The 22767-nt window shown below is 44.5% G+C and overlaps 1 protein-coding gene across 1 annotated transcript in view; it reads right to left on the minus strand.

Moving 5' to 3' along the window:
• Positions 1-2444: 2444 nt before the first annotated feature.
• Positions 2445-22767, minus strand: part of LOC115125638 (atlastin-1-like) — a 24899-nt gene continuing 4576 nt past the window's right edge. Inside the window, exons 3-15 of the mRNA XM_065025909.1 lie at positions 22484-22618; positions 20832-20936; positions 17872-17922; positions 17644-17700; positions 16407-16499; positions 14369-14507; positions 12095-12222; positions 11777-11833; positions 11622-11693; positions 10891-11043; positions 6501-6779; positions 5942-5956; positions 2445-4179 (exon numbers count right to left, since the gene is read on the minus strand). Of these exons, the coding sequence (XP_064881981.1) occupies positions 4054-4179; positions 5942-5956; positions 6501-6779; positions 10891-11043; positions 11622-11693; positions 11777-11833; positions 12095-12222; positions 14369-14507; positions 16407-16499; positions 17644-17700; positions 17872-17922; positions 20832-20936; positions 22484-22618 (1410 nt within the window). The 3' untranslated portion in view covers positions 2445-4053. The remainder of the gene's footprint in view (positions 4180-5941; positions 5957-6500; positions 6780-10890; positions 11044-11621; positions 11694-11776; positions 11834-12094; positions 12223-14368; positions 14508-16406; positions 16500-17643; positions 17701-17871; positions 17923-20831; positions 20937-22483; positions 22619-22767) is intronic.

Genomic DNA, 22767 nt, shown 5'->3' on the forward strand with positions numbered 1-22767 from the left:
CGCCACAGGAAAGGAAGACCCAGAGTTACCTCTGCTGCAGAGGATAAGTTCATTAGAGTTAACTGCACCTGAGATTGCAACCCAAGTAAATGCTTCATAGAGTTCAAGTAACAGACACATCTCAACATCGAGTGAATCAGGCCTTCGTGGTCAAATTGCTGCAAATGAATCACTACTAAAGAACAAATGGACTTTCTTGGGCCATGAAACATGAGCAATGGACATTAGACTGGTGGAAATCTGTCCTTTTCGTCTGAGTATGCGAACGGATGATCTCTGCATGTGTTGTTCCCACCATGAAGCATGGAGGAGGAGGAGGTGTGATGGTGCTTTGCGCTTAGTGGGACTATCATTTGTTTTTCAACAGGACACCTCCAGGCTGTGTAAGGGGTATTTGACCAAGAAGGGAGAGTGATGGAGTGTTGCATCAGATGACCTAGCCTCCACAATCACCCGACCTCAATCCAATTGAGATGGTTTGGGATGAGTAGGACCAGAGTGAAGGAAAAGCAGCCAAGAAGGGCTCAGCATATGTGGGAACTCCTTCAAGACTGTTGGAAAAGCATTCCAGGTGAAGCTGGTTGAGAGAATGCCAAGAGTGTGCAAAGTTATCAAAGGGTGGCTACTTTGAAGAATCTAAAAATATACTTTAATTTGTTTAACACTTTTTTGGGTTACTACGTGATTCCATAGTTTGTCTTCACTATTATTCTACAATGTAGAAAATAGTAAAAATAAAAACCCTTGAGTAAGTAGGTGTCCAAACGTTTGACTAGTACTGTACATATTGTTTTCTCGTAAAATTCTACGCAATACAATCTACAAATGTAACAGTCCACTGACATATAGTTTTCAAACCTGAAAAGCGTTTTCCGACCAATAACACAACCACTGGTTAACAGGCCCAAGCCGTTTTGGGAGACAGAGGTTTAGCTCATCAGAAAGGTGTACTACCCAACAGGATCACAGAGTTAGCCCGCTAAATTGCCAAAACATTTTGAATTTTTATTATTATTATTTTTTTAAAGAAATATGAGCTTTAAATGAGCATGATCTAATGGACTAAAACAAAACAGGTTTAGCTTTCTTAAAAGACATGCTCCGGTACTTTGGCGAATAAGATGTTTTTTTTTTCAAACTTCCCGCTGGATAAGTCAATGTATAATTTATACTTGCAGAATAACTTTAACCTCAATTAGCCACAAAAATCCTTAGTTTGAAAGCAATTTTTCTTAAAGCTGTGCGGTGACATTTTTCCTACATTTCCCCACACCACGAAGGGCCAGCCCCATAGCAATTAAGAGTTCTAGCCAATGAGCACCTAGTATTTGAGTGACCAATGAGGTTGCAGGGCGGGCCCAACAGCTCAGTGGACTTAGCGAGAAAGAGAGGGCAATGACGTGGTGCACATACTGTACATGACACTGTACTTTTGGCTCGTGGGCTCTACTCTTCAGAACTACTGGGCTATAAAGGGTTAGGGTGACAGTACTTTTGGCTCGTGGGCTCTACTTTTCAGAACTACTGGGCTATAAAGTATACTAAAGTACTGGAGAATCTCTAATGAATAGAAAATCAACTGTTATCAACAACCTGTGTTGTGTGTTTACCCCCTCTAGGGCAGCCTCCTTTTATCTTTACCATGCAGTAGTCCAGACAGACAGACCGCCTAAAGAAGTATAGAGGGGAGATGTATGGACGTCTTTCCCAAACATAGCCTGGTCCCAGATCTGTTTGTGTCGTCTTGCCAACTACTATGGTCACAGCGGCGTGACGAGGACTACAGGAGTCGGCAAGACTTGTACAAACCATGAAGATATTTCATAACCAGGCTTCCTAGATGAATGACCAGTAAACTCATTCTAGAACGAATTCTGTGTGTTCCAGTGCTTTGCTAGAACATTCAATGTGTACCAACAACAATGGTCTCTCTCTCATTCTCTCTCTCATTATCTCTCTCTCTCATTCTGTCTCTCTCTCTCTCTCTCTCATTCTGTCTCTCTCTCTCTCTCTCTCATTCTGTCTCTCTCTCTCTCATTCTGTCTCTCTCTCTCTCATTCTGTCTCTCTCTCTCTCTCATTCTGTCTCTCTCTCATTCTGTCTCTCTCTCTCTCTCATTCTGTCTCTCTCTCATTCTGTCTCTCTCTCATTCTGTCTGTCTCTCTCATTCTGTCTCTCTCTCTCTCATTCTGTCTCTCTCTCTCTCATTCTGTCTCTCTCTCTCTCATTCTGTCTCTCATTCTGTCTCTCTCTCTCTCTCATTCTGTCCCTCTCTCATTCTGTCCCTCTCTCATTCTGTCCCTCTCTCATTCTGTCTGTCTCTCTCTCATTCTCTCTCTCTCATTCTGTCTCTCTCATTCTGTCTCTCTCTCGCTCCTCTGTACAATGGACAAACATCTGTTTTCCCCAGCCATCCCTCCACCCACAAAAAAAGGTCACAACAATTCAAAGGATCATACCATTTCTGTTTTTTGAAATGTATTTATTTACCAAAACTGAGCAGGAAGCAGACCAATATGAAGTGATAGATACATATAATAGATAGTGTGAACTTTGAACTGTTTAGAATTATTCTCTACCTCTACCCAGCCCTGTGCCATTAGTTGAAGGCTCTTTGAACACATCACAAATTACACTGGTTCATGTCTACTGAACTATCCCGTAACTAACTCCGGGAGTATTTCCACTACTTAAATTACAACTATCGTGTCCCCCGCCAGTGAATTCCTTTCCTCCAGTCTAAATTTGTGACCATTTTGAGATACAATAACATATATTTAATTCTGTGTGCACAGTATGACGCTCTGACGTCCATGTAAACTAGTGGCAGCCACATACGAAGGAAGACAATGCTGCACGAAACTGTAGATGCACTATATTGGCACACAGTACCCACAGATTCAATAACTAACAAACATCCCCCCACGTATGATGAAATACAGAAATCCCTGTATTTTGAAAGTTATACATCTTTTAAAAACGTGATCGCTGATAAGCAAAACATTTTTTTAGGACTATGTCAACAGTGGACTAATGAAACAGATACCAAAAGATTAGTCTTTGGGTGGAGTTTTCCTTTTAAAGTGCCAGGATAAGTACAAGCCCTAAACATGTGACAAATATACCAGACTCAAGATGAGACTGGAGAGCCTAAAAACAGTAGACACTAATGATTTACCATGCGGAAGAAAATGTGTATATTTTAAGCAAAGATGCTTAACCAAAAGGGACCCTATTCCTTTTATTATTATTTAATTTTTTATTTTATACCTTTATTTAACTAGGCAAGTCAGTTAAGAACAAATTCTTATTTTCAATGACGGCCTAGGAACAGTGGGTTAACTGCCTTGTTCAGGGGCAGAACGACATATTTGTACTTTGTCAGCTCGGGGGTTTGAACTTGCAACCTTCCAGTTACTAGTCCAACGCTCTAACCACTAGGCTACCCTGCCACCACATTTGGGACGTTTCTTGGATGAAAACACTAAACTCGATCAAACATCAACATACATGGACCACCAGTCAGTTACAAGGTCAGAGGTCAACTTCGATTAAACCTCTCTCCTCAAAACGGCATAATCAGGTAAACTCCTATTCGTGAAAATCAGCAGCATTGTCTTCAGACGACAGATGGCTTCGTTTTTCTTCTAAAAGGGGAACGCGTTGCCAAACTACCAAGTTGCAGACGGCCGTTCGGCACGCAATCTGACGCAAGACAATTAAATCTGCCGTAAACTATAAAATGACTCTACTGCACCCTATGTTCTCCAAATGAAGGACAATGATAAGTGAAAATCCCCATTGTTGATAGAGCAGCAACCCCAGTTCAAAGGGAGATTGTGCCACTGCCTCTGGGACATTACAATGGTCCACATTTGGATTTAAAATAGTGAACGCGTCGCTGGACTGTTCCAGCCAATACCATAGTAAAAGAGTGCCCTGCGGATGAGGATGCTTCCCACGTCTCCCCCTCTTCCCTCCTCTCTGTCCATCATGCTACTTAAGAGGTACCCAGCAGTCCCTGCTGTGCTCTAGCCAATCAGGTCACCCAAGTCAGTTCCTCATCCTGGTGGGTTTCTCGGGGGCCTCCGCCCCCTCTTCGGGGGCCTGGGGACCAGAGAACGCATGGTGGTACAGGTGCCCGTGATTGGCTGCAGCGTTATACAGCTTATACAGCGCCTGGAGAAATGAGAAGAGGGATCGTAACTGGCCAAGAAGAGGGGGCATTTAAATAAATCATTGTCTGAACGCTCAAGATCGTTGGTCCAAAATGTGTCTAGATACAGAAACATTTAGCCTTCTACCGAACCTGTGAACAACAGGAGAGGAAGAGGGTGCATTTAAATAAATCATTGTCTGAATGCTCAAGATCGTTGGTCCAAAATGTGTCTAGATACAGAAACAGTACTTCTACAGAACCTGTGAACAACAGGAGAGGAAGAGGGTGCATTTCAGACTAACCAATATTGGAATGCTCAAGATGGATAGAGTTATTGATACATCCAGTAGGCCTACACCATAGAGATGGACTGATACATCCAGTAGGCCTATACCATAGAGATGGACTGATACATCCAGTAGGCCTATACCATAGAGATGGACTGATACATCCAGTAGGCCTATACCATAGAGATGGACTGATACATCCAGTAGGCCTATACCATAGAGATGGACTGATACACCCAGTAGGCCTATACCATAGAAATGGACTGATACATCCAGTAGGCCTACACCATAGAGATGGACTGATACATCCAGTAGGCCTATACCATAGAGATGGATTGATACATCCAGTAGGCCTATACCATAGAGATGGATTGATACATCCAGTAGGCCTACACCATAGAGATGGACTGATACATCCAGTAGGCCTACACCATAGAGATGGACTGATACATCCAGTAGGCCTATACCATAGAAATGGACTGATACATCCAGTAGGCCTATACCATAGAAATGGACTGATACATCCAGTAGGCCTGTACCATATAGATGGATTGATACATCCAGTAGGCCTATACCATAGAGATGGACTGATACATCCAGTAGGCCTATACCATAGAGATGGACTGATACATCCAGTAGGCCTACACCATAGAGATGGACTGATACATTCAGTGAGCCTATACCATAGAGTTGGATTGATACATTCAGTGAGCCTATACCATAGAGATGGATTGATACATTCAGTGAGCCTATACCATAGAGATGGATTGATACATCCAGTAGGCCTATACCATAGAGATGGACTGATACACCCAGTAGGCCTATACCATAGAAATGGACTGATACATCCAGTAGGCCTACACCATAGAGATGGACTGATACATCCAGTAGGCCTATACCATAGAGATGGATTGATACATCCAGTAGGCCTATACCATAGAGATGGATTGATACATCCAGTAGGCCTACACCATAGAGATGGACTGATACATCCAGTAGGCCTATACCATAGAGATGGACTGATACATCCAGTAGGCCTATACCATAGAGATGGACTGATACATCCAGTAGGCCTACACCATAGAGATGGACTGATACATCCAGTAGGCCTATACCATAGAGATGGATTGATACATCCAGTAGGCCTATACCATAGAGATGGATTGATACATCCAGTAGGCCTATACGATAGAGATGGACTGATACATCCAGTAGGCCTATACAATAGAGATGGACTGATACATCCAGTAGGCCTACACCATAGAGATGGACTGATACATCCAGTAGGCCTACACCATAGAGATGGACTGATACATCCAGTAGGCCTATACCATAGAGATGGATTGATACATTCAGTGAGCCTATACCATAGAGTTGGAGAAGAAAGAGAACTTATCTTTGTATCTGTGCCATTATGGATAAACTAGTTCTATCCATCTGGAGTTCTCTTTTCATCTCTATGGCCTAACGCTGACTGATTGAGAACACAACTCACCTCATTTGTGCTTCCCTGTTGCAAAACATAGAAAAACAAAAACACAGGTCTTAGACAAATTAAATGTATTATATAAAATATTTACATGTTTGAAATGTTGTCTTCAGCTCTAACTCTTAAAAAGACAACACGTTGCAATTATTTCCAGATTGTTCAACACAGTAAAATGTGTTGTATGTCGCCACCTAGTGGTTCAGATGCTCTATCACTTACTTATACACAACATCTCTAGATAAAACTGTGAGGATCCTCCTGGTTTAGGAGTCCATAAACTTTGAATCACTTTATGGTACACACATCGATATGATAACGCACATTGTCATAGACCGCATGTACCATGTCCATTTTAGGACATCCTCAGCCTCAAACCTTCCTTGAGTCATTCCTTTTCCTCCTTTGAGTCAATTCCTTCAAGAAGGAGTGAGAGAACACAATGGATGTGGTGAGGTATGAGACTGAGGATATCCTAAAAATGGACACCGTACCCTTGGCTATACACTAAAATATAGAATAAAATACACATTTAGAATTTGGGCATAGCCCAGGTGTGGGGACTTACCTGGTCCCAGAGTGCTCCAGCCACCTGGTCGATGACCTGACCCAGCTCTCGGTACTCCCCAGAGTAGCGTATGTAGGCCCAGGTACACAGGGTGATCAACGTCAGGCCCAGAATCATATTACACACGCTGGCGATGATGTCAACCCCCACGAAGCCCGTGATCCCCGCCGCCACGTACATGATGAAGATCACCACGAACAGAGTGGCCGGGGTGCGGGCGGCATGGAAGATGTTCTTGGAGTCGTTGTGCTTGATGTACTGGTTGAACACCTCATCCACCTGGAACAGAGTTGGTTATAGGGGGATTTTACCACTGTGTTACTCTAGAAATAAGGGGGGAGGGGTCTGATAAAATAATGTATATGTTTAAAGTAATGACTAAAGTATTCCACCCTGAAATCATATAATTGTATGAAATGTGTTAGAGTCATAATTTAATAATGTGTGTGAATAGGCCATTGTGTTACTATTTCGCAATATGATCAGGGTATAGTTGAGACATTCAAGGCCAACTGAACTGTCGACTTGTGATCTAGCAAGGGGAGTAACTGTTAGGAATGGCTAGGCTTGCAGAAGATAATGAGAAACCGTGTGTTAGTATTGTGAAGAAAATACAGCCCACCTAAAGAAAGGTGGAGTTTCTACTGATGTGTGTGATAAAAAGGATTGTGTTCTCATTTTGAAGTCAGAGTACTCTCTGAATAAAGTATTGATATATTGCAGACTGGGATGTTGTCTAAATTATTCTATTAACCCGGGCCATACAACCTCTGGGAATTGGTCAAAGCTTATAGTGATTGTTGAGTCATCATCATCGGGATTGAAAATTCTCGCGACAGGGTCCATTCAATCTGTTCTGAAGATCCGCGCTACAGCAGAATTCTAATTTAAAAAAGGTCATTTCCGATTGGCCCTGGTAGTCTTTATTTTATTTACATATTAGACCTTTTATTTCAACAGGAAGTCAACATTGAGACAGAGGGTCTCATTTCCAGGTGAGCCCTGTGAAACACAATACACATAGACATACAATATCTACACATTTAAAACTACACACACACACACAAAGTTACATTTCTCAACTACTAGGTCCTCAAACACTCTAAACTACCTGTGCGGCACCAGAACATCCCGTTTTAATGAGATCTGCCGATTGTTCCAGAAGTGGGCCCACTTCAAAACTAAAAGAATATTCTAAATCGTTCAATGAACAGATAACTCCCATTGACGGTATATCTACACAATTCAGTGGAGACCTGAGGAACCTCGAGAGTTCAAACCGACCCTGTGAACGTGTCTGGTAACTCGTGTAATTTATACTTCAACAACGTAGTGGGGTGAAGTCGGAAGCTTGTGCTGTAGAGCTTTGTAAACAAAGAAGGAGTAATGAAGTGATCGACAGGACATTAATGAGAACCAGACAAACGGTCCCATACAGGAAGCAGTGAGGTGTATTAAAACTGTCACTTGTGATAAAAAAAAAGAAGGGCGTTATGGTTGATGGCATTCAACAGTTTAAGACTAGTGGCTGCTGCATTCCTATTAATTATGTCTCCATCGTAAAGAACTGGCAAGGAAGGTTGACTTACAATCTGCTTCCTGCTGTTTAGGGAAGGATCTATTTCTATAGAATAAGCCTACCGTAACTCTTGGCTTCTTAACGAACTTAAAACATCAATTTATTGTCGATCCAGAAGCCCAGCCTGGTCAGCCGTAGGGCCAATAGCATACAAAACAGTGTCATCTGCATATTGATGACTGTTACAGGTTTTTGTACGCAGACTCCGCCTTTAAAAAATTTCAAATCGCACTGTTAGCACGGCTCTTCAGCGCTACAGATTGAATCGAGCCCTAAACCTAGACGAAAAAGATAACTCTAGAGAATCTCCATTGAAAAATGCTTTATAGTCCAAGATAAGGCCCCTGAATGTTTCCAGCGAACTGCCCCCGAATGTTTCCAGGGAACTGCCCCCGAATGTTTCCAGGGAACTGCCCCTGAATGTTTCCTGGGAACTGCCCCTGGGAACTGCCCCTGAATGTTTCCAGGGAACTGCCCCTAGAATGTTTCCTGGGAACTGCCCCTGGGAACTGCCCCTGAATGTTTCCTGGGAACTGCCCCTGAATGTTTCCAGCGAACTGCCCCCGAATGTTTCCAGGGAACTGCCCCTGAATGTTTCCAGGGAACTGCCCCCAGAATGTTTCCAGGGAACTGCCCCCAGAATGTTTCCAGGGAACTGCCCCCAGAATGTTTCCAGGGAACTGCCCCCAGAATGTTTCCAGGGAACTGCCCCCAGAATGTTTCCAGGGAACTGCCCCCAGAATGTTTCCAGGGAACTGCCCCCAGAATGTTTCCTGGGAACTGCCCCCAGAATGTTTCCTGGGAACTGCCCCTGAATGTTTCCTGGGAACTGCCCCTGAATGTTTCCTGGGAACTGCTCCTGAATGTTTCCTGGGAACTGCCCCTGGGAACTGCCCCTGAATGTTTCCTGGGAACTGCCCCTGAATGTTTCCTGGGAACTGCTCCTGAATGTTTCCTGGGAACTGCCCCTGGGAACTGCCCCTGAATGTTTCCTGGGAACTGCCCCTGAATGTTTCCTGGGAACTGCCCCTGAATGTTTCCTGGGAACTGCCCCTGGGAACTGCCCCTGAATGTTTCCAGGGAACTGCCCCCAGAATGTTTCCAGGGAACTGCCCCTAGAATGTTTCCAGGGAACTGCCCCTAGAATGTTTCCAGGGAACTGCCCCTAGAATGTTTCCAGGGAACTGCCCCTAGAATGTTTCCAGGGAACTGCCCCCAGAATGTTTCCAGGGAACTGCCCCCAGAATGTTTCCAGGGAACTGCCCCCAGAATGTTTCCAGGGAACTGCCCCCTGAATGTTTCCAGGGAACTGCCCCCTGAATGTTTCCTGGGAACTGCCCCTGAATGTTTCCTGGGAACTGCCCCTGGGAACTGCCCCTGAATGTTTCCAGGGAACTGCCCCCAGAATGTTTCCAGGGAACTGCCCCTGAATGTTTCCAGTGCCTATCCAAAGTCTACACCCATTTTCAAAATATTCCCCCTTTTGTTGGTTTACAGCCCGAAATTAAAATGCATTACAATATATTATTTTTGTCATTGATCTACACATCCTGCCCGACAACTTCCAAGTGAAAAACATATTCAGATGTATTTATATCAATAAAAAACAAACATAAATACCTTGGTTGGATAAGTGTCCACCCCCTTGTAATATTGTAATAGCAGTCCTACATTAGCTTGGGTGTAACCAATCACTTTTACCAATCACCTTCACCAATCACCTTCACCAATCACCTTCACACACCAAGTGAATTACCATCCATCTGTATTACATTTGAGTGATTTACATGATGATTTCAGGATATATTCAGCAGTTCCTGTAGGTTCCCTTCTATTAGTGGGGAAGTTCTAATGGGAAACAGGGTTATAACATCTTGTTTGCTTGCTGACCGCCATAATACCAAAGAAGAAGAAGGTTCCCTCTGCTGGGTAGTGAATTGCAAAGCAAACACTTCAACCATGAGCACCAAGGAGCGTTCAAAATAATTCCAGGACAAAGTTGAGTTGAGTTGAGTTGAGTTGTGTGGAGGCCAGGCTTTTATTTCCACGACAGGTCACAGTGTGCACGTGACAACAATGTCTGCCATGTATAGTAGCGTGGCCAGAAGGAAGCCATTACTCAAGAAAGCCCACCTTGAATCCTGTTTGAAGGATGAAACTAAAAAAATATATATATATATATTTTTTTTTAAAACACTTTAGCTATATGGCAAAAAGTTTAGTGGTCTGAAGAAACAAGAACTGAACCTTTTGGCCTAAATGCAAAGCGTCACGTTTGGCGCAAATCCAACATGGCACATCACTCAATGAGCACCATCCCTACTGTGAAGCATGGCGGTGGCAACACCATGTTATGGAGAAGTTTCTGATCAGGATAGAACAGGAAATGAATGTAGCAATGTACAGAAGAGTCCTTGAGGAAAAGCTGCTGCCCTCTCTGCGAGAAAGTTGAAACTGGGACGGAAGTTCACCTTTCAGCATGACAACGAAGCACACGGTCAAAGCTACAATGGAGTGGCTAAGGAATAAATTACTTAGATATTGCGTGACTTGAAGATTGCTGTCCATCAACGCTCTGCCAGGAAGTTGAACGAGCTTGAACAGTTTTGTTAAAGAACAAATGGTCAAAGGCGAGGAAAGTAGGTAGAGAGCTATCCCAACAACCCGAACGGAAGACAGGGATTCAGATTCCACCTGTGACAGACCACCAAAGAGGGAATTTCCTATTGGGTTAAAGGTTATAAGAAAGATGTTGGTTTCCCGAGCGAGAGACAGGGGGTTCAGATCCCACCTGTGCTTCCTGTGACATACCTCTCCCTCCAGCTGTAGCAGGTAGCGTCGGCTGAACTCCTCCCCTCCCATCTTCTTCACCCCCCGAAACACCTGGAGGGCTTCCTCTCTGATGTCACTGTGTCTGGCCTGGAGCTCTGCTGGTGCCAGGAAGGGCCGGTCCCCACCACACACCTGGAGAGGGAGGGAGGGAGGGAGGAATGGAGGGGAGAGAGGAGGAGGAATGGAGGGGAGAGAGGAGGAGGAATGGAGGGGAGAGAGGAGGAGGATGAGGAATGGAGGGGAGAGAGGAGGAGGATGAGGAATGGAGGGGAGAGAGGAGGAGGATGAGGAATGGAGGGGAGGAGGATGAGGAATGGAGAGGAGGAGGATGAGGAATGGAGGGGAGAGAGGAGGAGGAATGGAGGGGAGAGAGGAGGAGGAATGGAGGGGAGAGAGGAGGAGGAATGGAGGGGAGAGAGGAGGAGGAATGGAGGGGAGAGAGGAGGAGGAATGGATGGGAGAGAGGAGGAGGAATGGATGGGAGAGAGGAGGAGGAATGGATGGGAGAGAAGTTAAGGAGGAGAAAGAGGAGGAGGGGGGGGGTTGAGAATTCACTCTTCAGGAGAATAACTATTGGTCGGGGGGAGGGGTGGACAACAGTAGGTCTCAGGACAACAGCAGGTCTCAGGACAACAGCAGGTCTCAGGACAACAGCAGGATTATAATCGGAGATAAGCCCGGATAAGTCCGTAACAGCCCTGCCTTGTCACCTGCTCCATCTTCTTGTTGTACAGGTCCCTGGCTGCGGCCACTGCTGCCAGGTTGTTGGCCTCTGCTGTGGCCTGAGGAACACCACATGGTTATATTCATCAGGTAATAACGCACTATAATGATGGAAGAAAGATACAACACAAGACATTGGTACCTGCAGCATGGATTTCGGGTGTGGCAGCTCCTCCCCCTGGTAGATTTTGATGTATGCCTGGGTGGTGGTGGTGGAGGGGGGAATCATCAACAACAAACACCTACATTACTTCACAACAATTTCAATATCATTATTTTCACTGGTTGGTTGAAGCATTCACTCCATTGTGAATATCAGTTGATGCACATTGTTTAACCGTACCAAATTCGAGTAGCCTGGTCCCAGATCTGTTTGTGCTGTCTTGTTAACTTCTGTCAATGACCAGAGGACTTACAAACAGATCTGGGACCAGGCTAAAAATCGAAGACCCCCCAGGACCTTGAAGTACTCCAGCAGGCCTCTGCAGGTGATGTTGCTGCCGTTGATCTCCTTGACATCCAGGTTCTTGGGACTCAGCAGCCACGGGACCAGGATCTGCAGGTTGTTGATGAACTCACGGTCGATCTCTGCACACGGGTTAGGGAGAAGTGAGATTAGGAAAAGGGTAGGTATGTAACCATGTTGCCTGCCTCGAGCTGGGCTTGAACCAGCGACCCTTTGCATTAACCAAGTAGGAGGACTAAACAAAAACACACTTCCTGTCATGTGACAATTTCAGTCATGTTCCTGTAAAATTAAATCGCATCAAAGGAACATCTAACTTTAATTATTATTTACCTTTGTTTAACTAGGCAAGTTAGCGAAGAACAAATTCTTATTTACAATGACGGCCTAGCTGGGGAACAGTGGGTTAACTGCCTTGTTCAGGGGCAGAACGACAGATTTTTACCTTGTCAGCTCAGGGATTCGATCAAACAACCTTTCGGTTACTGGCACAACGCTTTAAGCACTAGGCTACCTGCCGCCTCAAACTATAGTGTGCTGTGTGCATTAAATTCATCAATGGGATTAGTCTGTTGTGTTTAAATTCATCAATGGGATTAGTCTGTTGTCGTCACGACTCCTACCGAAGGTGGCTCCCCTCCCCGTTCGGGTGGCGCCCCTTCCCGTTCGGGTGGCGCCCCTTCCCGTTCGGGTGGCGCCCCTTCCCGTTCGGGTGGCGCTCCGCGGTCGTCGTCACCGGCCTACTAGCTGCCACTGATCTTTTCCTCCCCCTCCTTGTCTGGTTATTAGTTACACCTGTTGTTAATTAGGTTTATTAGTTGGGCTTTATTAGCCAGCCGGCCCGCCTGCTGGGTGTGCGGGATCGTTTTATCTGTACTCTTTGTACACGCATGTATGTCACGGTTGTTCGTGTACGTGAGCTGTTTTTTGGGACTGTTTTTAATCCCCTGTGTTTTGGGACTGTTTTTAATCCCCTGTGTTTTGGGACTGTTTTTAATCCCCTGTGTTTTGGGACTGTTTTTAATCCCCTGTGTTTTGGGACTGTTTTTAATCCCCCTGTGTTTTGGGACTGTTTTTAATCCCCCTGTGTTTTGGGACTGTTTTTAATCCCCCGTGTTTTGGGACTGTTTTTAATCCCCTGTGTTTTGGGACTGTTTTTAATTCCCTGTGTTTTGGGACTGTTTTTAATCCCCTGTGTTTTGGGACTGTTTTTAATCCCCTGTGTTTTGGGACTGTTTTTAATTCCCTGTGTTTTGGGACTGTTTTTAATTCCCTGTGTTTTGGGACTGTTTAGTTCCCCTGTGTTTTGGGACTGTTTAGTTCCCCTGTGTTTTGGGACTGTTTAGTTCCCCTGTGTTTTGGGACTGTTTAGTTCCCCTGTGTTTTGGGACTGTTTAGTTCCCCTGTGTTTTGGGACTGTTTTTAATTCCCTGTGTTTTGGGACTGTTTTTAATCCCCCTGTGTTTTGGGACTGTTTTTTATCCCCCTGTGTTTTGGGACTGTTTTTAATCCCCCTGTGTTTTGGGACTGTTTTTAATCCCCCTGTGTTTTGGGACTGTTTTTAATCCCCTGTGTTTTGGGACTGTTTAGTTCCCCTGTGTTTTGGGACTGTTTAGTTCCCCTGTGTTTTGGGGCTGTTTTTAATCCCCCTGTGTTTTGGGACTGTTTTTAATCCCCCTGTGTTTTGGGACTGTTTTTAATCCCCTGTGTTTTGGGACTGTTTAGTTCCCCTGTGTTTTGGGACTGTTTTTAATCCCCCTGTGTTTTGGGACTGTTTTTAATCCCCTGAGTTTTGGGACTGTTTTTAATCCCCTGTGTTTTGGGGCTGTTTAGTTCCCCTGTGTTTTGGGGCTGTTTAGTTCCCCTGTGTTTTGGGGCTGTTTAGTTCCCCTGTGTTTTGGGGCTGTTTTTAATCCCCTGTGTTTTGGGGCTGTTTTTAATCCCCTGTGTTTTGGGGCATTTGTTTTGAGTGGCGTCTGTTTTCACCTGGTCGGTGTATAAAGAAGTAGCGCTCTGAACTCTCTGTCTCCTGCGTCTGACTCCTTCCTCCACTACACCCCGGGCATTACAGTTGTGTTTAAATGTATCAATGGGATTAGTCTGTTGTGTTTAAATGCATCAATGGGATTAGTCTGTTGTGTTTAAATGTATCAATGGGATTAGTCTGTTGTGTTTAAATGCATCAATGGGATTAGTCTGTTGTTTTATCATCACAAAGTGTGTTGTGTTTGTTTTAAAACCACCAAGATGACAAAACATGTATTGTACCTTTGAGTCTGCCGTCAAAGTTGGGGTTGGTGGCCACTTTGAGTCCGGGGTGGGGCATCAGGAAGCAGGAGATGTTGGTGAAGCAGGAGTGGATGTGTTTACGGACGTTCTGCAGCTCCTCATGTTGGTTCTCTGAGATCTACAACACAGAACCACAGACACAAACAGTCAACCACAGAACCCCAGATGAACAGTCAACCACAGACACACAACCACAGAACCACAGACACAAACAGTCAACCACAGACACACAACCACAGACAAACAGTCAACCACAGACACATAACCACAGAACCACAGACACAAACAGTCAACCACAGACACACAACCACAGAACCCCAGATGAACAGTCAACCACAGACACACAACCACAGAACCACAGACACAAACAGTCAACCACAGACACACAACCACATAACCACAGACAAACAGTCAACCACAGACACACAACCAGACACAAACAGTCAACCACAGACACATAACCACAGACAAACAGTCAACCACAGACACATAACCACAGAACCACAGAACCACAGACACAAACAGTCAACCACAGACACATAACCACAGAACCACAGACACAAACAGTCAACCACAGACATACAACCACAGACAAACAGTCAACCACAGACACACAACCACATAACCCCAGACAAACAGTCAACCACAGACACACAACCACAGAACCACAGACACACAACCACATAACCACAGACACAAACAGTCAACCACAGACACATAACCACAGAACCACAGACACACAACCACATAACCATAGACAAACAGTCAACCACAGACACACAACCACAGAACCACAGACACAAACAGTCAACCACAGACACAAACACAAGCTCAGTTGGTAACAGGGTACTGCTACCACATCCAAGGTCATGGGTTCAATTCCTGCAGAGGATTAGAGGGATCTGTATGTTTGTTTGGATTAAAGTGTCTTCTCATATGGCCATTATCATTATAATCATTATCATTATCATTATAATCATTATCATTGTTATTATAATCATTATCATTATCATTATAATCATTATCATTGTTATTATAATCATTATAATCATTATCATTGTTATTATAATCATTATCATTATCATTATAATCATTATCATTGTTATTATAATCATTATTAATTTTATTATCATTATTATTATAATAATCATCTTTATTTGTATTATGATCATCATCATAATCATTATTATCATCATCATTATCAGTAGCATTATTATCAGTAGCATTATCATCATTATCGGTATTATCATCATTATTATCATTATCGGTATTATCATCATTATTATCATCATCATTATCAGTAGCATTATTATCATTATCATTATTATCATCATTATTATCAGTAGCATTATTATCATTATCGGTATTATCATTATCGGTATTATCATCATTACCATTATCATTATTGGTATTATCATCATTATTATCAGTAGCATTATTATCATTATCGGTATTATCATCATTATTATCAGTAGCATTATTATCATTATCGGTATTATCATCATTATTATCATCATTATTATCAGTAGCATTATTATCATTATCGGTATTATCATCATTACCATTATCATTATTGGTATTTTCATCATTGACATTATTATCATTATCTGTATTATCATCATTATCATTATTATCGGTATCATTATTATCATTATCGGTATTGTCATCATTACCATTATCATTATCGGTATTTTCATCATTACCATTATCATTATCGGTATTATCATCATTACCATTATCATTATCGGTATTTTCATCATTACCATTATCATTATTATCAGTATCATTATTATCATTATCGGTATTATCATCATTACCATAATCGGTATTATCACCATCATTGACATTATCATTATTATCATTACTGTATTATCAGTATCATTATTATAACTGACATGATCATGTCGCATAAATAGCAGCCTTTTAGTTTCTGGTAACGACACTGTGTTAATATAACTCTTGTTGTTGTTATCTTTATGTGAACCACTATAATCATTGTTCATCGGTGACCTCTGACCTTGAGTCTTTTCTCCAGGAACTTCATGCCTCCTTCCTGCCCGTAGCCGAACTCGTAGGGAAAACTCCAGTCCCGGACCAGGAATATCATGGACTGGAACAATACAGACATGGCTTCACTAAGTTACGGTGCAGTGGCAAAGTATTAGCAAGGAACGTCTCTGACAGCAAGAAGCTACCAAAGTAAATAGGACCTAAATCATTCCTGCTCTGGTGAATCAGCCTTGTTATACCAGCCTGAGGTAAACCGGCCTTCTGGTAAACTGAATCATCTTGTTAAACCAGCCTTGTTAAACCAGCCTTCTGGTAAACTCAATCATCTTGGTAAACCAGTCTTCTGGTAAACTCAATCATCTTGGTAAACCAGTCTTCTGGTAAACGGAATCATCTTGTTAAACCAGTCTTCTGGTAAACTGAATCATCTTGTTAAACCAGCCTTCTGGTAAACTGAATCATCTTGTTAAACCAGCCTTCTGGTAAACTGAATCATCTTGTTAAACCAGCCTTCTGGTAAACTGAATCATCTTGTTAAACCAGCCTTCTGGTAAACTGAATCATCTTGTTAAACCAGCCTTCTGGTAAACGGAATCATCTTGTTAAACCAGCCTGAGGTAAACTGAATCATCTTGTTAAACCAGCCTTCTGGTAAACGGAATCATCTTGTTAAACCAGCCTTGTTAAACCAGTCTTCTGGTAAACTGAATCATCTTGTTAAACCAGCCTTGTTAAACCAGCCTTCTGGTAAACTGAATCATCTTGTTAAACCAGTCTTGTTAAACCAGCCTTCTGGTAAACTGAATCAGCCTCGGTAAACCACCCTGCTAACAGTGGTCAGTCTGGATGCACATTCTGTACAACTGAATAACAGTGGTCAGTCTGGATGCAGCGCAGTGGTCAGTCTGGATGCACAAGCCTCTACAACTGAATAACAGTGGTCAGTCTGGATGCACAAGCCTCTAAAACGGAATAACAGTGGTCAGTCTGGATGCACAAGCCTCTAAAACGGAATAACAGTGGTCAGTCTGGATGCACAAGCCTCTAAAACGGAATAACAGTGGTCAGTCTGGATGTACAAGCCTCTAAAACTGAATAACAGTGGTCAGTCTGGATGCACAAGCCTCTAAAACGGAATAACAGTGGTCAGTCTGGATGCACAAGCCTCTAAAACGGAATAACAGTGGTCAGTCTGGATGCACAAGCCTCTAAAACTGAATAACAGGAAGGAGAGAACGTCCTACCTGGAATGGTTTAAGGAACGTTTCCTCCATAGCGAGTCTGCCATACTCAGTGAAGAGCTACAAAACAACACAAAGACAGAGGAGAAGACAACAACAACAACAACAACATTGATCACAATCAGGAGTTTTAAAAGTGTTAAGAAAAACAGCTAGAGTCGTCATCTATCTGAATGTCTCCACGGGGGAAAGACCTCAGTGATATTGTAGGTGATGTAATCTCTACTGTACCTGCAAGTGTTGAAGATCATCCTCCTGGACATTCTGGGAGATGTTGTACACCTGCGAAACGAGATTCAACTTTACCTACTCCAACGTGTTTTTGGCACAGAAGATCTACCGTTGTCGAGGTCTCTAAACAATGTCATTATTCATGTTCAAAGACAGTGGGGTCGTTAGGGGCCAAAGCCACTGTATCTGTTAAGACAGTGGGGTTGTTAGGGGCCAAAGCCACTGTATCTGTTAAGACAGTGGGGTCGTTAGGGCCACTGTATCTGTTAAGACAGTGGGGTCGTTAGGGGCCAAAGCCACTACATCTGTTAAGACAGTGGGGTCGTTAGGGGCCAAAGCCACTGTATCTGTTAAGACAGTGGGGTTGTTAGGGGCCAAAGCCACTGTATCTGTTAAGACAGTGGGGTCGTTAGGGCCACTGTATCTGTTAAGACAGTGGGGTCGTTAGGGCCACTGTATCTGTTAAGACAGTGGGGTCGTTAGGGCCACTGTATCTGTTAAGACAGTGGGGTCGTTAGGGCCACTGTATCTGTTAAGACAGTGGGGTCGTTAGGGCCACTGTATCTGTTAAGACAGTGGGGTCGTTAGGGGCCAAAGCCACTATATCTGTTAAGACAGTGGGGTCGTTAGGGCCACTGTATCTGTTAAGACAGTGGGGTCGTTAGGGGCCAAAGCCACTGTATCTGTTAAGACAGTGGGGTCGTTAGGGCCACTATATCTGTTAAGACAGTGGGGTCGTTAGGGCCACTGTATCTGTTAAGACAGTGGGGTCGTTAGGGGCCAAAGCCACTGTATCTGTTAAGACAGTGGGGTCGTTAGGGCCCAAAGCCACTGTATCTGTTAAGACAGTGGGGTCGTTAGGGCCAGTGTATCTGTTAAGACAGTGGGGTCGTTAGGGGCCAAAGCCACTGTATCTGTTAAGACAGTGGAGTCGTTAGGGCCAGTGTATCTGTTAAGACAGTGGGGTCGTTAGGGGCCAAAGCCACTGTATCTGTTAAGACAGTGGGGTCGTTAGGGGCCAAAGCCACTGTATCTGTTAAGACAGTGGGGTCGTTAGGGGCCAAAGCCACTGTATCTGTTAAGACAGTCGTTAGGGCCACTATATCTGTTAAGACAGTGGGGCCAAAGCCACTGTATCTGTTAAGACAGTGGGGTCGTTAGGGGCCAAAGCCACTGTATCTGTTAAGACAGTGGGGTCGTTAGGGCCACTATATCTGTTAAGACAGTGGGGTCGTTAGGGCCACTGTATCTGTTAAGACAGTGGGGTCGTTAGGGCCACTGTATCTGTTAAGACAGTGGGGTCGTTAGGGGCCAAAGCCACTGTATCTGTTAAGACAGTGGGGTCGTTAGGGGCCAAAGCCACTGTATCTGTTCAGACAGTGGGGTCGTTAGGGGCCAAAGCCACTGTATCTGTTAAGACAGTGGGGTCGTTAGGGGCCAAAGCCACTGTATCTGTTAAGACAGTGGGGTCGTTAGGGGCCAAAGCCACTATATCTGTTAAGACAGTGGGGTCGTTAGGGCCCAAAGCCACTGTATCTGTTAAGACAGTGGGGTCGTTAGGGCCACTGTATCTGTTAAGACAGTGGGGTCGTTAGGGCCACTGTATCTGTTAAGACAGTGGGGTCGTTAGGGCCACTGTATCTGTTAAGACAGTGGGGTCGTTAGGGCCACTGTATCTGTTAAGACAGTGGGGTCGTTAGGGGCCAAAGCCACTATATCTGTTAAGACAGTGGGGTCGTTAGGGCCACTGTATCTGTTAAGACAGTGGGGTCGTTAGGGGCCAAAGCCACTGTATCTGTTAAGACAGTGGGGTCGTTAGGGCCACTGTATCTGTTAAGACAGTGGGGTCGTTAGGGCCACTATATCTGTTAAGACAGTGGGGTCGTTAGGGCCACTGTATCTGTTAAGACAGTGGGACAAGGGCCACGTTAGACAGGGGCCAAAGCCACTGTATCTGTTAAGACAGTGGGGTCGTTAGGGGCCAAAGCCACTGTATCTGTTAAGACAGTGGGGTCGTTAGGGGCCAAAGCCACTGTATCTGTTAAGACAGTGGGGTCGTTAGGGGCCAAAGCCACTGTATCTGTTAAGACAGTGGGGTCGTTAGGGCCACTGTATCTGTTAAGACAGTGGGGTCGTTAGGGCCACTGTATCTGTTAAGACAGTGGGGTCGTTAGGGGCCAAAGCCACTGTATCTGTTAAGACAGTGGGGTCGTTAGGGGCCAAAGCCACTGTATCTGTTAAGACAGTGGGGTCGTTAGGGCCACTATATCTGTTAAGACAGTGGGGTCGTTAGGGCCACTGTATCTGTTAAGACAGTGGGGTCGTTAGGGGCCAAAGCCACTATATCTGTTAAGACAGTGGGGTCGTTAGGGCCCAAAGCCACTGTATCTGTTAAGACAGTGGGGTCGTTAGGGCCACTGTATCTGTTAAGACAGTGGGGTCGTTAGGGCCACTGTATCTGTTAAGACAGTGGGGTCGTTAGGGGCCAAAGCCACTGTATCTGTTAAGACAGTGGGGTCGTTAGGGCCACTGTATCTGTTAAGACAGTGGGGTCGTTAGGGCCACTGTATCTGTTAAGACAGTGGGGTCGTTAGGGCCACTGTATCTGTTAAGACAGTGGGGTCGTTAGGGGCCAAAGCCACTATATCTGTTAAGACAGTGGGGTCGTTAGGGCCACTGTATCTGTTAAGACAGTGGGGTCGTTAGGGGCCAAAGCCACTGTATCTGTTAAGACAGTGGGGTCGTTAGGGCCACTGTATCTGTTAAGACAGTGGGGTCGTTAGGGCCACTATATCTGTTAAGACAGTGGGGTCGTTAGGGCCACTGTATCTGTTAAGACAGTGGGGTCGTTAGGGGCCAAAGCCACTGTATCTGTTAAGACAGTGGGGTCGTTAGGGGCCAAAGCCACTATATCTGTTAAGACAGTGGGGTCGTTAGGGCCCAAAGCCACTGTTTTGTACCTGCATGGAGCTGATCATAGTGCTTAGTGCAAACACAGTGGCTGAATCCCTCAACGTTGACTGGCTGTCGAACGTTCCCTGGGTGTCCATCAGTAGAACAGCCACCTGAAGGACGAGACAGGAGAACAGAACTCTTCCTCAGTGTTAATGATATTACAGTTTAACTGGAGAGACAAAACTGAAGATTTTTTTTTTTGTTGAATTTGACCCCTTTTTCTCCCCAATTTCATGGTATCCAATTGTTTTAGTAGCTACTATCTTGTCTCATCGCTACAACTCCCGTACGGGCTCGGGAGAGACGAAGGTTGAAAGTCATGCGTCCTCCGATACACAACCCAACCAAGCCGCACTGTTTCTTAACACAGCGCGCATCCAACCCAGGAAGCCAGCCGCACCAATGTGTCGGAGGAAACACCGTGCACCTGGCGACCTGGTTAGCGTGCACTGCGCCCGGCCCGCCACAGGAGTCGCTGGTGCGCGATGAGACAAGGACATCCCTACCGGCCAAACCCTCCCTAACCCGGACGACGCTATGCCAATTGTGCGTCGCCCCACGGACCTCCCGGTCGCGGCCGGTTACGACAGAGCCTGGGTGCGAACCCAGGGACTCTGATGGCAGGGACTCTTAACCACTGCGCCACCCGGGAGGCCCGACAAAACTGAAGATTAACAAGTTCATTTCCTGCCATTCTACACATTTTGCCATGGGGTGGAGAGAAATATTTGCATAATTACTACATAATTTAGATAGCTGGCCGCTAGATTAATTTACCAATCAAAAACATGTTGATACGAGCTAATTAAGTGACTGACATGAGAAGTGAAAACCTGCTGATGCACAAACACATTTAGAAATTACACCTGGTGTTTTCTGCTATTATAACTCACAACAGTAAGTTGAGACCCCGACTGAGTTCTGCTGAGTTCTGCTGAGTGGGCTCATCCCTGATTTAAAATGGACCAACAAACATCTGTAAATATCACAGATTGGGTCTCTAACTGTAGTCGTTATACAGAATCTACCCATGGGGCTCTGAGTCAAAAGTAGTGCACTATGTAGGGATTACGGTCTAAAGTAGTGCAGTATGAAGGGAATAGGGTCTAAAGTAGTGCACTATGTAGGGAATAGGGTCTAAAGTAGTGCACTATGTAGGGAATAGGGTCTAACGTAGTGCACTATATAGGGAATAGGGTCTAACGTAGTGCACTATATAGGGAATAGGGTCTAACGTAGTGCACTATATAGGGAATAGGGTCTAAAGTAGTGCACTATGTAGGGAATAGGGTCTAAAGTAGTGCACTATATAGGGAATAGGGTCTAAAGTAGTGCACTATATAGGGAATAGGGTCTAAAGTAGTGCACTATATAGGGAATAGGGTCTAAAGTAGTGCACTATATAGGGAATAGGGCACTATATAGGGAATAGGGTCTAAAGTAGTGCACTATATAGGGAATAGGGTCTAAAGTAGTGCACTATATAGGGAATAGGGTCTAAAGTAGTGCACTATATAGGGAATAGGGTCTAAAGTAGTGCACTATATAGGGAATAGGGTCTAAAGTAGTGCACTATATATGGAATAGGGTCTAAAGTAGTGCACTACAGGTCAAATTCACTAGTAGTGAATACAGGTCAAAGGTGAGGATCTGATACCTTGCGTCCATCTGGCTTGTCCACCAGGAACACTTCGCTCCAGATCTGAATGCCGGTGGTCTCCCTCTCAGATCCACCCCTCCAGGAGAACCCTGTCAGAGGCTGCTCTGCCTCCCCAAGCCACTCCTCAGACGCCTGGGGACCATTAGATTAGATACAGACTAATTCAGGAGAGAAATACAACACAGATCGAAGCTTCTTGGACCAATCCTGCTGCTACCATATTAGTCACAAACTTTACAACAACAGTAAGACGCATCATAACATTAATCATCACATTATGT

Source organism: Oncorhynchus nerka, linkage group LG12, assembly GCF_034236695.1.
Source record: "Oncorhynchus nerka isolate Pitt River linkage group LG12, Oner_Uvic_2.0, whole genome shotgun sequence".
NCBI classification, from domain to species: domain Eukaryota; kingdom Metazoa; phylum Chordata; class Actinopteri; order Salmoniformes; family Salmonidae; genus Oncorhynchus; species Oncorhynchus nerka.